Source organism: Mustela lutreola, chromosome 7 (assembly GCF_030435805.1).
Source record: "Mustela lutreola isolate mMusLut2 chromosome 7, mMusLut2.pri, whole genome shotgun sequence".
NCBI classification, from domain to species: domain Eukaryota; kingdom Metazoa; phylum Chordata; class Mammalia; order Carnivora; family Mustelidae; genus Mustela; species Mustela lutreola.
In genome coordinates this window covers 137,276,887-137,294,864 of record NC_081296.1, presented here as the reverse complement: position 1 = coordinate 137,294,864, position 17,978 = coordinate 137,276,887, and the positions used below count along the sequence as shown (strand labels likewise).

At 42.7% G+C, this 17,978-nt stretch overlaps 1 protein-coding gene across 20 annotated transcripts in view; it reads left to right on the top strand.

Annotated features, from left to right (window-relative positions):
* TTLL5 (tubulin tyrosine ligase like 5) overlaps positions 1-17,978 on the top strand; it is a 282,938-nt gene that overhangs the window by 200,170 nt on the left and 64,790 nt on the right. For 14 of the 20 annotated variants that reach the window (XR_009355825.1, XR_009355827.1, XR_009355826.1 and 11 more), the window contains one exon: positions 15,259-15,476. The exons of 5 other annotated variants lie outside the window; for them this stretch is intronic. Coding sequence is in view for 12 of the 15 variants with exons in the window: in XM_059182754.1 (XP_059038737.1) it covers positions 15,259-15,476 (218 nt within the window). In the remaining 3 variants the exon portion in view is untranslated. Of the gene's footprint in view, positions 1-15,258; positions 15,481-17,978 lie in introns of those variants that run through there. One more of the 20 variants, XM_059182758.1, reaches the window with a different exon arrangement.

Genomic DNA, 17,978 nt, shown 5'->3' with positions numbered 1-17,978 from the left:
TCTGAAGTATCCATAGCCATTGATATAAGTAACAATTTGGTTAATTGTCTGTTTGAGGGTAGAATTGGAATCTAATTTACTTAACATTCAGCCATAAGAAATACTTGTGGATCGGGTCATTAAAGGGGGCTTTCTATTCTATTGTACTGTAGCGTATCGAATTATATTGATTTTATGCATGGACTGTGGCTTTCATAGTGATTCCCTAAAAATATTTTTGGGAAACATCATGCAACCTTTCTTGCATTACACATAGAGGAAGTTCTCCATCCCTTTCTGCACTTAGGTAGCCAGCTTATTAAAGGTATTGATTTCAAGAAGGGAAACTGATTCAGGATGTGTTCGGAAATGGACATCTCTAACCATTCATGCTGCATAAGGTTTGATCTTCATCTCGGTCTGGCATTGCACTCAAACTGAGAAAGAGTCATGCACTGAATCCACTTCAACTAGGGGCACCAGGGTGGCCCAGTCGTTAAGCATCTGCCTTTGGCTCAGGTCATGATCCTGGGGTCCTGGGATCGAGTCCCACATCGGGCTTCTTGCTCTGCAAGACTTCTTCTCCCTCTCCCATCTCCCTGCTTGTGTTCCCTCTCTCGATGTGTTTCTCTCTGTCAAATAAATATATAAAATCTTTTTAAAAAACAGAGAGTGGGACTGGAACTGTAACAAGGGCATTGGAGAGGAAGTCACTGAGAGCCATGGGCAGGATTTCCAGGGACTGAGGAACAAGGAAATAGATGTGATCCAGTCCATTTGACAGAGAACAGGATAAACAAAGTAAGGCAAAATGGAAACCATGCACTTTTACACACTGATGAGTAAAACCAGCAGTTTTTTTTTTTAAAGATTTTATTTATTTATTTGACAGAGATCACAAGTAGGCAGAGAGGCAGGCAGAGAGAGAGGGAGAAACGCAGGCTCCCCGCTGAGCAGAGAGCCCGATATGGGGCTCGATCCCAGGACCCTGAGATCATGACCCGAGCCAAAAGCAGAGGCTTAACCCACTGAGCCACTCAGGAACCCCAAAAACCAGCAGCTTTAAAGAAGAAATCATCCTAAGTCAGACAGGGGTCAGTAAACTCTTTTTTGTAAATGGCCAGATAGTAAATACTTAAGGCTTCGTAGTCCATAGAGTCTCTGTGGCCACTACTCAGCTTTGCCACGGTAGAACGGAAACAGCCGTAGACAGTATGGAAATGAGTGAGTGTGGCTATTCTCCTATGAAAATTTATTTATTAGAAACGGGCAACAGGCCGGATTTGTCTAACAAGCCCTAGTTTGTGGATCCCCGATTATGGGCAACAGAACCTCTTGGAGGGCCTGTTAAAACACCGATCGCTACCCCCACCCCATTTCTGATTCAGTAAGTTTGGGAATGAGGCTCAGTTATTTCCAGTTCTAACCTTTTCCCCAGGTAAAGCCAATGTTTGTCTTTGGGGGACCACACTTGGAGAACCATTGAGCTAGAGGGAGGGAAAGCGATTACAAACATCTCCTCTTCAGTGACTTTTCTGTCCTTTGGCAGGGTGACCAAAAATGTTAAAACTTAGTGTTGCCCTTATAAAATTTCAGGCACTCATTGTTTTATAGGAACTTTGTTTCCATCTTGTTCACTCCATCTGCCACAGTCTCCTTATAAATAAGTTTTCCAAACTTGAGAACTGTCGTGTACACTTTTCTTATCAGGGTACATTTTGCTCAGCGATCACTGCTCCGGCTGCAAGTTTTATGGTGGCTAGAAGATAAGTAAGGGGACAGATTCCTCCCTCTTTGTTTTTTGTGTTTTTGTTTTTTAATTTTTATTTATTTATTTGACAGACAGAGATCACAAGTAGGCAGAGAGGCAGGCAGAGAGCCTGATGTGGGGCTCGATCCCAGGACCCCGGGATCATGACCCGAGCCGAAGGCAGAGGATTTAACCCACTGAACCGCCCAGGCGCCCCTCCCTCTTTGTTTTTGATAGTGATAGCCAACACTCAGTAAGCACTGTGGCCCCAGCACTGTTCCCCATGCTTCACATATATTCATTTATGTCACGGGACTGTCAGGCTGGTTGGAGACGTGACAGAAGTCGGCCCGGGGTGGTGAAATGAATCCATTATGTGTTGATCTATCCCAGTGTGCCTCTTTTCTCTGGTTTACACTCATTGCTTCCCCCTTCCTTCTCATTCCGGCTTCCTGCCCCGGAAGGAGAAGGCTAGAACACTTTTCTTTCAGCTGCATCGGGGGACTTTCTCGGGCAGCAGCGACTGCTGGTGACCTCAGCATGAGTAGCCCTCGTGCTGGGGGGCTGCGAGGAGGGCCGCACCGGCTGTGAGGCCCAACTGACCTGATTCTAATTGCCGACATTGAGCTGATGTTATTCTTGGCCCAGGACAGAGCGATTACTCAGTAGTTTCTGTTAAAGTGATCCTTTGTTAAACTTCTGCTCCCAGCCCCCTCTCCTTCCCTCCCACTCTCTTCTCCGCCTCATCCAGACTGAAAAAAAAAAAAGCCCCAAAAGCAGAAAAATTAAGGACATTTTGATGGCCAAGGCAGAGTTGCTGAAGTTTCTCTTAACAACAGAGGGGAGAAAGAGGGGGTCTTAAATATTTAAAAATCTTCATTTTTCACTGGTTGCACTCTCTAGCCAGAGCAGTTCCGTTTTTAGTAGACTTCATTTTGAACCTAGTGAGGTAGCTCGGGGTAGCAGAAAACTGCCTCCCGAACTCCTTTCATCCTTCCGCCCCATCGGGCTTCTACTTCCCCCTGCCCACTGTGCTCTCTCTTGCCGGACTGACCAGATCAGTAAGGGCCAACAGGAACTCATGTTCCTTGAACAAGTGTGGGGGCTGGGGGGCTCTGGGTGCACACCAAAGGGTCTTTCAGCATCGAGTACGTCTTGAGGGCCATTTGTAATGGACTTTTGGCTAATGGCACGTGTGTCCATGCACAACCCCACAGGTGTGGAAAGGATTCCCATACACGCCCAGCCAAGGCTTGTTATACTGCTCCTTAAAGTCCACTGCATGTGTCTAGAAAAATTCTGCCCCCCTACAGGAGTGAATACTGTTTCTCCAAGCCTTCAGCTGCTGTGTGTTTGTTTTGTGGGGGAGGGCAAAGAAAGAAATTCAGCAGGCACCCTGGCTTTTCCAGGCAGCCAGCAATAACACGCTGGCTCCTCAGCATGGCACAAAGAGAGCAAGCAAACAGGCTGACTGTGCGGGGGGAGTCTTTCTCCGTCCTTCTAACAGAGTGTCCTGGAGGAGGATTAGACTGGAGCTATTCAGGAGGAAGAACTTGTGTGCGTGTGCTTAAGTTCCTGGAGCATGTCATAGCCTACTGCCGGTTTGTTTTGTTGGGTGTTTTGTTGTGTTTTGGTCTTCCTTCTGACTTTTATCAGGAACTCATACAACACTCAGTTTCTAGATGATGGCGATGATTGATTGATTTTCGTAGAACCGTTTGATTTAGTAGATTTTTGCCAAGCCAAACTCTGTTCTTCTTACCTAATAAAAATACGTTGAAAACATGTGAAATGGTACACGTAAAACTACATTTAGCTGTTCGGGAAATGGGCCCCCTGGACAGGCTTTAGAGTCAGATAATCTAGCATTTAAATCTTGCTTCTGTCCAGCCCATGTGTGGGACAGGCTGTTCAGACTTCTCCGGTCCGCACTTTGCTGATGTCTGCTAAGGACAGGATAATGTGTATCAGTACATATCGTGAGGATTAGATTTCTCAGGGTGTTACCACGGGTCAGGCACTGGACTGGGACTTCACCTGCATCATCACGTTGAATCCTCTTCATAGCCCCATTTTACAGACAAAAAAACAGATCATCACTTAAGGTGACTTTCTCAGGATCATGTAAGCAATAAATAAAAAACCAGGTCTTTTACCCCAAGTATGCCTGCAGACACAGCCTCCAGCCTCTAGACTATCACACTGTGTGCGACCACCCTGATGACATATGGAAGCGTTCGTGTATATTTTATACACACATATACACACATATATATGTATTAATTTATGTGTATGATTACATAAATTTTAAGTTGCAGTTCATACATTCACCAGTGTACTTACTGATACCTATAAAACTGTATTTGAAAAGTCCTCTGCAGGTATCCTGACTATTCTGCTAGCATTCATCCATCATATACACTGTCATAAAAGAGAAGGTCTGCTAAACATACGTAAACCCAGGTCTAGACATTTTCCCAGTATCTCAGATTCTTAAAAAAAAAAAGTCTTAAGAAAGTATTCCTTTAGAACTCTTGGAAACACCCACTGTTTACCCTCTTTTGTGTTTTTACTATATAGTAACATGGTTAGGGACTGCACAGTCGTGCAGTATCCTGAAATAAGTTCTAGAAGTTTGAAGATTTGAAATACTTGTGGGGGTTGTTATTAATAACATAGGCGTTATCTCTTCAATTATCACATTGTCCTTTCTACCCTGTTACTGTTGTGGGTCATGAATTTTATTTCTATGATGACATATTTGAGAAGACTACTGGGAAACATGACCTGTGTCTGCAAATGGGACTACCCTAGGTGATAATTTTGCATGTTTACTATTATGCTTGCTTTTTCAATTCCATATAAATCTGATTCTTAATATGTTGTTATAATCCAGATACCGTTTGTTATGCTGATTCAACATGACTAGTGATAGAAGTCCCCTGATGACTGCCAGGTTGCTTTCTTTCTTTCTTTCTTTTTTAAGATTTTATTTATTTGACAGAGATCACAAGTAGATAGAGAGGCAGGCAGAAAGAGAGAGGGGGAAGCAGGCTCCCTACTTGGCAGGGAGCCCGACTCAGGGCCCGATCCCAGGACCCTGGGATCACGACCCGAGCCTAAGGCAAAGGCTTTACCCCTTGAACCATCTAGGGGCCCCGCCAGGTTGCTTTCTAAGCTGCCGCTGGAAAGTGCCCCTCTGGAATCTTGGTTGGGGGGGAGGAGAGGGGAAGGGAAATGGACACAGAGTGAGCGCCACCTGTGTGCTGGATATAGCACTGTCTCCATCCCACCGATGGGGAACTCAAAGAGTTTAAGTAACTTACACAAGGTTGCATAACTAGCTAATTACAGAGATAATATTCAGACCCGATCAGAGCTTCCGAAGCCCCTTTCCACTCTATCACCCTCCCTCTTGAGAGAAGGGATTATTCATTTGTTTTTTGTTTTACACATTTATCCTCAATCAGATAAAGCATTCCAAATTTATTGATGCTACTGCTGCTACAGACCCATACATGCAAGTACGAAAGAAAGGGTCAACATAATGAATCGAAGTATAGAACTCTGCTTGGTTGTGGGTATGTTAAAAGGCAGCTGTTCACCTACCAGCCACTTGGGCTCAACCTTATTTGTTGTATGGCCTTAACATGTGGTTTTGTTCCTGCTGCCTGGCAACCAGTTTCCTTCCCTGCCCTCACTCTGTGACCTCTGGTTTGTTTTTCTCTGTCTGTGGGCATAGGAAGGTCTTGAAACCATAACTGTGAGATAACAAAAGACCTCCTCCTTAAATATAAAGAATTTCGTTCATCAGAAGTAGACACAGCCCCAGAAAGAAGCATAGCAAACAGACAACAGCCAGGTCTGTGCAAAGATACACAGTAGGGGACGCCTGGGTGGCTCAGTGGGTTAAAGCCTCTGCCTTTGGCTCAGTTCATGATCGCAGGGTCCTGGGATCAAGCCCCGCATCAGGCTCTCTGTTCAGCAAGGAGCCTGCTTCCTCCTCTCTCTCTCTCTCTCTCTCTCTCTCTCTCTCTCTGCCTGTCTCTCTGCCTACTTGTGATCTCTGTCTGTCAAATAAATAAAATCTTAAAAAAAAAAAAAAAAGATACACAGTAGGTCACCCATTTGAGATTCTGAGCCAAGTAAGACAAACCATACATCAAAAGGCAGAGGCCAGTTAGACACTTATAAATTCTGAATTTAAAGTTGTGAGGGAACCTAGAGGTTTCTTTGTCTGATTATTTCATTTTACTCATCAAGAGACGTAAGACACAGACACATCATCAGGAGAACAAGGACCCTGATGGAGAAATAGTTCCCTAAAACTGCTAACTAATAAAACACAAGAGACAATGGAAAACGCTGCTCTGAATTATCTTTTTTAACCAATTCAACTCTTGAGTCTGGGGTCACTGCTGATTTTTTTTTTTAAGATAGTATTTATTTATTAGACAGAAAAAGAGAGATCACAAGTAGGCAAAGAGGCAGGCAGAGAAAGAGGGGGAAGCAGGCTCCCTGCAGAGCAGAGAGCCTGATACGGGGCTTGATCCCAGGACCCTGAGATCATGACCTGAGCCGAAGGCAGAGGCTTAACCCACTGAGCCACTCAGGTGCCCCCATTGCTGGGGTTATCTTTTTGAGGTTATCTTTATTTATAGATATACATACATGCATGCATACTTTAACTTTTAAAATTAGTAACAAAACTTTGCATATAGGCAGATAATTTTCAAGCTTTCCTTCTTGGAGTAAAGCTAGCGAAATCTGGGTCTTTTAAATGCAGCTGATGAAAATTGGACACATTGCTAGGTTTGCTCTAGATTTGCTTTGGAAGGGAAATATGATTTCAGTGGATTTGCATTTAAAGGGAGTCAGCATAACATAAATGAGGAAGGCTGTGTTGTGTAATGGGGCTCTGAAATCAGACTCCTCGTGGGCATGGGTCCTACTTTACTACTTAGTAGCTGTGCCATCATGGACAAATTATGGAACGTTTTTGTGCCATGGTTGCCTCCTTTGTATAGAGATGATGATGGGACCCACCTCAATGCTTGGGAGGATTAAATGAGATAATAGCATGGAAAGTGCTTAAGGGCATGTTGACCCACGGCAAGAGCTCAATAAAAATTCATAGCTCTTGGGGCACCTGGGTGGCTCAGTCTGTTAAGCATCTGCCTTTGGCTCAGGTCGTGATCACAGGATCCTGGAATGGAGCCCCAAGACTGGCTCCCTGCTCAGCAGGGAGTCTGCTTCTCCCTCTCCCTCTCCCTCTGCCCCTCCCTCTGCTCATGTTCTCGCTGTCAAATAAATAAATAAAATCTTTTTTTAAAAAATGCATAGCTCTTACACATAGCACAAATTTACCCTCTTAATAATTAAGGGTATGATACAGGATTGTTGACTATGAACATTGTTGTGTAACAGATCAATAAAACGTGGTTTTTTTTGTTTTGTCTTTTGGTTTTTTTGTTTTTTTAAGATTTTGGGGTCCCTGGTTGGCTCAGTTGGCGGAGCAACTGCCTTCAGCTCAGGTTGTGATCCTGGAGTCCTGGGATCGAGTCCCGCATCGGGCTTCCTGCTCAGCAGGGGGGTCTGCTGCTTCCTCTGACCTTCCCCCCTCTCATGCTCACTTGCTCTCATTCTCTCTCTTGCTCTCAAATAAATAGTCTTTAAAAAAAAAAAAAAGACTTTATTTATTAGAGGAAAGAGCACAAGCAGGGGGAAGGGGCAGAGGGAGAGGGAGAAGCAGGCTCCATGCTAAGTTGGGAGCCCAATGTGGGGCTTGATCCCAGGATCCTGGGATCAATACCTGAGCTGAAAGCAGTCGCTTAACCGACCAAGCCACCCAGGAGCCCCAATAAAACGTTTTCATCTTGCATGATTGAAACTCTATATTCATCCAACAACTCCCTGTTTTCCCCTCCCCCGACCCCTGACAACAACCATTCTAATTTGTATTTGTATGAGTTTGATTACTTTAGGTGCCTCGTATAAGTGGAATCATAGTATTTGTCTTTTTCATGACTAGCTTATTTCACTTAGCATAATGTCCTGAAGGTTCATCCATGTTCTAGCATATTACAGGATTTCTTTCTTTTTTTAAGACTGAAAGATATTCTATCTTATGTATATACATTTTCTTTATCCATTCATCTATCGATGAACATTTAGATTGCTTCCACATCTTAGCTGTTGTGAATAATGCTTCAGTGAATATGGTTGTGCAGATTATCTCTTCTATTATGTATTCCCTTTTGTTTGTTTGTTTCTGTTTTTGAGTGTATGTGAGCAGCAGGGGGAGGAGCAGAGGGAAAGGAGAGAGAGAGAATCTTAAGTAGACTCCACATTTAGTGCAGAGCCCGACATGGGGCTTTTTCACGACCCTGAGATCATGACGTGAGCCGAAACCAAGAGTTGGCCACTTAACTGACTGAGCCACCAAGGTGCCCCTATTATGTATTACTTTTAACATAAAATGTGCATAGCATTATGATTCCAACTTTGGGGTTTTAGTTACCACCCCCTACCCTGTGCCAGAAGCAGAAGCTAGTTAAAATGATATTAAGGAAAGAGTTTTAGGAGAAGTTCAAGTTTCATAAAGTATTAATTGGCTACTTTTTTTTTTTTACTTATATTTACATGTTTGAACAACTGAAGATAAATGCAAGTTAATATGTTCACAATTGCCAGAGAGATACGAGAAGAAAAAGTAGAAAGGCTAGGGGGGAAGGTCATCTACGTGACATCTTAGGGCTAGTCAGTTTGACTGGGTTTTCTGGTCGTGGGCTGCAACTCTGGCCTTAGCCAGCTGCCTCATGGTTGGACTTCTTTGGTCATAACACACTTTTGGCCCAAAAGCAGTTCAGTTGTCTTGATGCTGGTTGGTTGAAAAACCAACTCAGAGACTACTGCTGGAATCTTCGGTTTTATCAAATGACAGTCTGAGGCCCAGGAGCATTTCTAAGTATCTCTTAATGACCGGCATTGTTTCTCAAATGTACAGGTAGAGTAGACTTAGGAACTGCCTAAAACACAGTGGTTTTTGTTGGTGTTTAAATTTTTCATTACAGGTAAGCAGCTGTATTCACATCCTGGAGAGTAGATCATTTGAATTACTAAGAGCCTTCAATCTTGGTAAAAGAGACAGAGCCTCTTAATTGATTTTAAAAATAAAAGGGTATGCCAGAGAACTTCTGGTATCTTTGACCACTCAAAGCCATATCTCAGGTATTCGCGTCATCAGTCTCTCTCCGTATGAACAGTAGCATCTTCTGGGTTTCTACCCCATCCCAGAGGTTGTACTCTTGTTTCTCTTGCTCAGACTCCAGTCTTGTCCCAGCTGACAAACATTGTGAATGGAAGACAGCCAAGAACTCCATACAATGTGAGACAAAGGCCTTTTGGAAGTTTGCTTTTGCTAAAATAGAAACAGCTACCCTCACCCTCACCTTGGCCCCAAGCTTTTCGCAGCATCATATGATTGCACAAAAGACACAATGTGTTCTTTGCATCGAACAGCTCTTGGCTGGTTGTAGTAAGGTGAGTGATTAGCATCGGACATGCTCAGGAAGATATACCAAAACCAGTACTTGAGCTGCCAGAGAGCAACATTCTAGAAGCAATTTTGTGTACTATGTAATGGGAACTTTATCCAAGTTAGGATAAAAATCTCAGTGGGGAGAATAATGCATAAAAATGTTTTCTTTTCTGGAACCAAAGTAAAAGGGGCACAGGAAGACGTTAACCCATTGAAGTAAAGGTCAACATTTCCTACTTTATCTCCCTTAATTTTCCAAAAAAGAAAAAAAGAAAAAAAAAGAAAGAAATGAATTTAGAGTTATTTCAATACAAAGAGTTATCCAGCTCCGCTCCATCTCCAAGAAGCCCAAGCAAAGACGAAAAGAAGTGTTTTTCTGGAAGGAATTAAAAAAAAAAAAAGTAAGGAAAAAAACCTCCCAGAATTTAATCTCTGAGCAGTATTATCTTTCTAGTAAGAGAGCCCAGATCTTGCTCCCCCATAACCTTCCAAGTTGCAGTCTGTGTTCTGTCTATCAGAAATTCCTCCTTCCCACCCACGAGTACCCTTCTGTTGTGGGAGAAGGAGGGCCTTTCCAGTCTTTGGCTTGGGGCCAAGCCAACCCTCAAACTGTGGTTTTCTCTGAGTCTCCTTACTGAAGCAAGGCTGTTTCCCACACCCAATAAAGAAGCAAAAGTCCTGTATATGTTGACCAGGTCTTGAGTGGAGGCCAGTGCTTACACAGCTCTCACATTCCCGGGACATTGACTGATGACCCTATAGCCCCCTTCCCGGTTGTTAACCCACAAGCGCAGCGTGCTAGTGTTGTGTATCCAGCCCTCACCTTTCTTTAGGATTTATATAGAGACAACTTGATCTAATTCTTCTGTCCATTTATGAATGAATATCAGGGCAAAACAACTCACATAACCTATCGTTGATGGAATTGTAGGATCGGGGCCAATACATGCTATGAGAGGCCTGGAGAGGCTGATTTCTGCCAACAGTCGAAATAAATTCATTTATATATCTGCCTCTTAACATTGCCTCAGTACTTCCCTGGGTTTCTTCTTATCAAATTCAGTTGCCTTAATTTCATTACACTTAGCCTTGGTTTTGGTGAAATACCTGGGAACTTGTCTACATCACCGACTCTTTGGAATTTTGGAGGGTATGGAATTGTGATCATGGCCTTATCTATTCAGTGTATTAGGGTATGGTTACTGAACAGCAGCTGAGAACCTAGAAGCTTTTTTGCTGTGTTTGGAAAGACTCTGCTTTTTTGAGATGCAGTACATTTATTTAATGCTTAAACAAGGGTGACTCTGATAAATTGAGGATTATGGCTCAGCTCAGTTAAGATTCCCTTTCACTGCATCTAGCAGACTCCTCTCCCCGCCATGGCTTACCAAGTTAAAAGACTTTTTTCCCTCATATAATCAAAGAAATCTAGAGTTAGGCTCTCTTGACCTCTATGTTATTGTCAGGAGCCTATGCTTTCCCCGTCCTTATGCTCTGCAATCCTTAGGAAGTGACTTCCACCCGATGCTAGCTAGATACCTGTGTTCTGGGAGGGAGGAAGAACAGTAAAGAGCAAAAGTTGTGTACTAATCAGTTTCCCCCTTTAAAGAGCTGTCCTGGAAGCTGCACCTAGAAACTTCTGTTTATATCTCAGAACTATGTCACCCGGCTATTTCTAAGTACAGGAGAGGTTGGGAAATACAGTTTTTTAGCTGGGCATACATCATTGCCCAAACAAAATAAGGGCAATATTATTACGAAAAGGGAAAGAAGTGTTAGTATCCGGGCAGGTGACAGTCTTCTAAGCAATAAATTATCCTAATTGCTTTTATTTTGTTATTTGAGGTGAAAACTGACCTTATCACCACAGAACATCAATGTCTAAGGGGCTGCCACAAATTGGCATCTAAGAAGATGAATTTATTTTTGTTTGGGATCTACTAGAAGGGCTTACTTATATTTTGTGGCTAAGTATAAGTTGAACACAAATAATACACTGGGCCCTATTCACAGTCCAGAGAATGGTCCTAGTACAAGATTACATCTCTATGTAAATGTAAACTTGCCTGTTTTCTTGTTATAGGAATTTGGTAGTTGCAAAAAAAAAAAAAAAAAAAGATAAGTCTTGGTTATATGAGTTTTTTTTTAATTTACATTGATGGGGTAAATATTTATTAAGCACCTTTTATGTACAAGGCCTTCTACTAGGCACTGTGAGTGAAACAAAAATTAATCAGATACCAGTCTGGCCATCACCAGTGTGCATTGTCCGGAAGGAGAGAAAAATACAGACATCGATGGCCGTAACACAAGGTAGAATGTGCTAATGTGATAAGACGCATACAAATCAATTGTTGCAAGCATTCAGAAGAGAGAAAGATCATTCCTGCCAGAGAGAAGTAAGTAAACATGACCTGGGGAACCTAAGCACATGTTTTCATTTTAAGAGTTTGCTTTCACAGCTAGTGAGCGTCCTCATAAGACTAGAAAGACATGTTGATGATGCACAAGCAGTGCCCTTCCCAGATCATTACAGAGAGGCAGCCTTGCATGTCGTACCATCCTTTGGTTCCTCGGTAAACTGACGTGGAGGTTTGGGGAGGATTGGAGCATTTGTTGAGTGTCTAGTAGGACCTTGGTGTTTGGTCTATTACAAGAATCCTTTATTGAATGCCTGGGCTGGATTTTCATACGTGATCTTCATTTAATCCTCAGTAGTCCAGCAAAGTAATTCTAATTACCTATGAGGAAGCTAAGGGTCAGAGAAGTTCAGGAACTTGAAAAGGTCACCCCGTTTGTAAGTAACAGAGCCTGCATCTGAGCCCAGGCATACTGGACTGCAAAGCCCTGCTATTTTTCCACTTAGACCTGAGTCTCTGCCTCTCACTGATGACCAAATCTGGATTTGTAGGCATAGTAAGTGTTGAACAGTGAACTCCTTTTTCAGCCCTGCATAATAGTGAGTCCTATTCCCACCTGGTTAAAACTTGAGCGTCACTTGGATACTTTGACTTGCATTCAGAGTTAATTTTGTTACCTGCTTAAATCTTAAGAGAATTGGACTTCCTTTTGCCTCTTGAATAATGTATTTTTGTAATAAATAACTACATATAGGTGGTACAAAATTCAAAAGGATACAAATGATATATAATAAACAGTTTCCCTCTCTCCTGGACCCCCAGCTAACCAGTTCTTTTCCATGGAGGTCACTAGTTTTTTTTGTATATCCTTTCAGATTTGTTCTGTGCAAATAGCAACTTTATGTGTGTGTGTTTCTGTGTGTTTGTGTATCTGTGTGTGTTGGTGTATGTGTGTGTGGTTCTGTATATTCTTTTTGCTTTTTACAAAAATAGGAACTTACTTCTGATCTTGCTGTTTTTATTAATTTTTTTATTGTATTTAGATGTTCCAGCAAGATGTTTTAGCAAAAGAAAAACCCAGGGATCTTGAAAACATAGTTAAGTTGTCACTTTGGCAACGTGTATCAAATCTATGTTCTTTACTGATGGCAGTTCCTTTACAGCATGAAAAATCGCACTCAATAAAGAATATTTTCACTTCCAAGAGCCCTTTGCTAACAATGGCTTTTCTTCCTTGGTTCCCCTTCCAATGGCTTTGTCCATGCATGGCTGTTAGAGAGCTCTGCAGTCCTCGTTCTGATTTCTGGTCTTCCCTAGCCTGAAGGAGGCACCTTTTTTCCCTTTCTTCCCTTCTTTATTATGAACAAAAATATTGATAGGGGCCTGAATTGGGGCACTTTCAAGCACTCTTCAATCTATGCTCATGTGTCAGGATGTAGTGGTGAAAAGAGGAACCTATAGGAGCCCTTTCCTGCCTCCCTCCCCTCCAGCTGAATGTTTCCCACAGATGTGGAGACCCTCATGTATGGAAATGGTGCTTGAAAGGAAAGGATTTGTTTCTGAGTCTGCCTTGCTGGACTTTTTTGTTACTTGTCCTCAGAAGGCTTGCTGGAGCAGAATCAGGGCTCCTGGGCCCTCTCAGGCCATCTAAGACCTTCCATATGTACAGACACCGTCCCCCTCCCCCAGTGCCAACCTACGGGCTCTGCCCATGGGCTTGGGTCTTCCTTTGTTCCCCTCCTTTGGGTCAGAGATGAAGGTGAGTGAAGAGCTTTTCAATTTCTGTTTTGGATGGTTTGCAGAGATGAACATCTCAGACTGTTCCATTTGAGAATGCTCTGACCCTCTTGCTCTGAAATCGTATTGCTCTTTGTCAGGCCTGTCCATGTGATACATTTCCTCCGCACGAGACTCTTTGATCCCCCTCAGACCTGTCTAGCCCAGGACCTTTGGCACATTTCCATGAAATGGGACATTCCAAGGCATGAGTATAGAAGGATTAGTTAACATTTTACTAAAGCTACCAATTTATCTTTTATATCTTAAAAAATAAAAGAGTCATAAAAAAGTCATAAAAGATAATACTAATAAAGTCTATCTAGAAGGTAAATGTTTCCTAAGAGCATCTGATCTTATTCCTTTTGGCCTTGCTGTAAGGAAATGACATTTCTCCCATGTCTCTTTAAATGTAGTGTCTACAGATGGAAATCAATTGCCAGAAATTCTTTTAATAAAAAAGACCTTATGTGTTTTGTCAACTTCATTCTTTTTCTCTTAGTATTCACATTTAAAGCTTTCATAATGCATGGATATTGAAAGCCGTATTAATAGTATTGAATGATCAGTAACAAAATTTGCGACCCCAAAAAACCGAATTTCTAATGAGGTAAATAAGTTGTAAGGATTTTTTAAGCATGTACTTGAGAAAGCATACGTTTACATCCATATGTTTACTATAGACACGGGTTGGTGTTTGTGATATTTAGATGGTGATTTTTAGGTCTTTATTGATTTGTAGGCTTACCCTCTGAGCGAATATACCTTTGTGTTGATCTTAGATTCGTTTAGTGAGCAGTATTCAGATAGCAGTTTTACTGTCTGTACCTTATTTTTTTGAAGATTTTATTTTTAAGTAACCTCTGCACCTAGCATGGGAGACTGGAACCTATAGCCCCTGAGATCAAGAGTCGTATGCTCTATTGACTGAGCCCACCAGGTGCCCCTGAGGGTGTTTTGAAATGTAAAGTCTTATGTCAATCTTTAGGTCCACAAGGTGTTACTGTGTCAGAAAAGTTAAAGTTAGTAACAAGCTTGCTTGCTGGCTGGCTTTCTTTCTTTCTTTCTTTTTTTTAAAGATGGATGGTAACAGAATGCCACCTTTCTTTTCTTTGTTTTTTTAAAAAGATTTTATTTATTTATTTATGAGAGAGAGAGAGCGAGAGAGAGAGAGCATGCATGCAAACAGGCAGAGGCAGAGTGAGAAGCAGGCTCCCTGATGAGCAAGGAGCCTGATGCGGGACTTGACCCCAGGACCCCGGGACCATGACCTTAGCTGAAGGCAGCGACTTAACCGACTGAGCCACCTAGGCGCCCCAGTAACAAGCTTTCTGTTCCTCCTGTCTCCACCCTTTCTGCTCACTATGCCTTTGCCACCCTGGCTTCTTTCCACTCCTCAAATGTGTAAACCTTCTAGAAGAGTTCCAAGTTCTCCAAGTGGGCTGGTGTTGAGTCCAGCTTCAAGCCACTTCTGTTTTGTGCATTATTTCTTGTGCTTGACACCCACTAGGAGACATTCGTTAAATATTTGTTAACAATGAAGGAAACGCAGGCTGAGAGAGACCAAATGCTTTTCTGATTTCTGGAGCTGGAAAATTCACAGTATCCAGATACCCTGATTCCTAGCTCAGTGTACTCTCAACAAGATGTCTCCATTTTATGCTTCCAGAGATTTCCCTTCTCTGAGCGTGGCCCTGCACTGGCCTCATTAGAGAAGTTTTCCCTCAAAAATTACCTGAACGGTTTCCCTTTTCCTTTTGTCCCACTTGAGGATTACAAGCCAGATGTTCATTTATAGCAGATGGGTTATAAAGGGCATCTCCATTGCCTGTCTTTTTTTCTTTTTCTTGTAGGCCATCTTTGGCAGTCACACACTCTCTAACTCCAATTTATGGACAATAAATACTGGTGCAGCTTACAGAATTTCAAGTGCCACAGGTAGTGGCCAGAAGCCAACCCCTCTGCCCCAGAAAGTGGTGCCGCCTCCAAGTTCTTCCTCATCGCTGACCCCCAAGCCCCCAGCCAATCATAAACAAGTCCTCAGAAAGACCACATCCCAGAGGGCCTCCAAGTAAGTTTTCCTTAATCTTCTTTTTGGTTTCTCCTGGGTTGTGTCAATTCTGTGCTAAGAGTACTCTTTATTTATGAGGATCTCAAAAGTGTTTGTACTGAAATGTTGAAGACCAGGAGCCTGTGATGGGGACTGAAAGCTAACTCTGGTTCTCAGCATGGGCTGCAGGTCAGAATGTGTACCTTGTGGGAGGGGCAGGTGCGGCTCTTAGCTTCCCTGGGGATTGTGATGAGAGCTGATGCAGCTTCAAGGTCATTGCTAAGTCTTCCAGCCTCTGACAGGAACTGAGATCACACAGTGTACCAGGTAACGGTGCTGAGCTGTGGGCTTGGAGAAAGGAAAGGAAGGCTTCTTCCTGATGTATTCTATTCTTGGTCTTTCTACAGAGTCTGATCTCTTCAATTTCCTGTAAAATTCAGTACTACCCCCCTAACCCTTGTTTGTTGTTTACTTCTAGGCATTTGGATTGGAAGACATTGGAATGGGATTTCAAACTGGGGTTGAGGGGTGGTAGTTAACTTCATTGACATTAGTATACAGGCTCTGTGGAGCAATGTGTTTCTAATACCTTTTATAGTCTGCCCATTTTACCTCAAAAAGACACTTCCATGCCCAAATCAAATTTTTTCACATTCCATCCTTCACTGTTGCCAGCCATATTTTAGCTAATGAACCAATCGTAGACTAATAAAGAGTATTAGTTCTAATAGCCCTTCTCCATTTAAAATTGGGGAACTTTTCAAGGATGCCTTTAAAAGGCAGGTGTTCCCTGTTGGATAAATACCTAGAGGGGGTTTGTTTCTTTCTCTTGCCCTCATTAAGGTTCCTCGTTCATGTGTCCTTCGCAAAATCAATTTTAGTTGTAAGAACGAATCCTAGGTCGCAGAAAAAGCAGTTCCTCTTTTTTCCCCTTGGACTGTGAATCAAATTCTGGATTTGGATGGAAACCAGCCCCTCGTGGCTGTTTTAATTATACTGCTGCCATTATTCATTTATCCAACAAATATTTACTCTGTGCCTACTAAGGGCCAAGTGCCATCGTAGGAAGAGTTGGCATTGTAATGACTTTACAGAGCTCTCTGGAGCAATAGAGAAGGGCAGTCGGAAGGGGGGCAGTTTGTGGTCAAAGGCCAGGAGCACAGTAAGAAGGATGCTGTATGGCTCCTCAGCCTGGCAGGAGTAGAGGCGAGTCTTTAAAGGTTCAGCCTCTGGAGCCAGACTGCCTGTGCTCACACCCTCCCTCCACAGTTTACTACCTGGAGACCTCTGGCAAGTTGCAAGGTCCTTAATCTGTTAGCCTCACTGTCCACAGTTCTGAAGCAGGGATAGTAAAGAGTGCCTGCCTCATAGGGCATTGCCAACTATTCGCAGAGTTAATCCATGGAAAGTACACAGAACAAGACCTAGGACACGGAAGAACTCAGTGAGCCATAGTTGCCATCATAAGCATTCGAAAACCATGCTCCTTTTCACAGGTTCATAAGCCCACAGTTAGTAGGAAAATCCGTGAGTCAGATACGAATGTTGAATTTGCCAGTGCACTCCCTGTTTGTGGCTCCTCTAAGTACTGCCAGTAGCCCAAGATGGCCCACGGTGGCCTGTATAGCTGGCTGGTCTGCCATGGGGGGGCGGGGGGGGACGTGGGCTCTGTCAGCAGGCAGCAGCCCCGGACGTTTGAAGATGCCGTCCACCGCCCTGAACTCATTGCTGGCAAGGGAACTCTTCAGCCCTTAGAGATGGAATTGCAGCTCTATGGACAAACTTTGCTGCATTTTTGTGGTTTCTTCTCTCTGACAGGCAGGAGTGTGGGAAAACCGGAAACAGCTCAGCACCAAAAATGCACAGAAGGGGGGAAAAAAGCAAGATTTCTTCAGAATTGAAGAAATACAATCCAAGTATCAAAAGGCATGCTGTAAGGCGTTGTTCCAGGAAATAGTTTCCAATTTGCCTTTAAAATTCTAACACAAGTCTCCGAAGCTAAATAAGTTAGTACTAATGGAGACCTTACCATTTTTCTCACTTACATGTAAAATATAGAGTTGCCAGGGCCCCCCTGTTTTTAATAATCTTCAGACTTTCAGGAAAAGGAATAACATTGTTCTTATCTGACCCGACTCAATGGAAAGTTCCTTCTAGAAAGTATTCAGGTAAAAAAAAATCACCTTTTTATTTTATAGTAATTTCAGATTTACAGAAAAGTTGTACAGACAGTACACATGAGGGTAAGAACACCCAGTTCTCCCCATTGTTAACATCCTGTATCACCATGTACATTTGAAGAAGGTGCCTTACTGAGAAACCGTCATTCGTACATTATTATGAACTAGAAATGCCATACTTTATTTGGATTGATGAAGTTATTTTTAATCTAGAGAAAACTTTCATGGCCCCTGAAATTAGGATCCTTGAGTATCAGCCGATTTCTTCTTATTGTTCTAAAGTAATTCATTCTCCTTGCCAGCCTAGCAAGTTACTTAACATTTGTGTGACTTCATTTCCTAC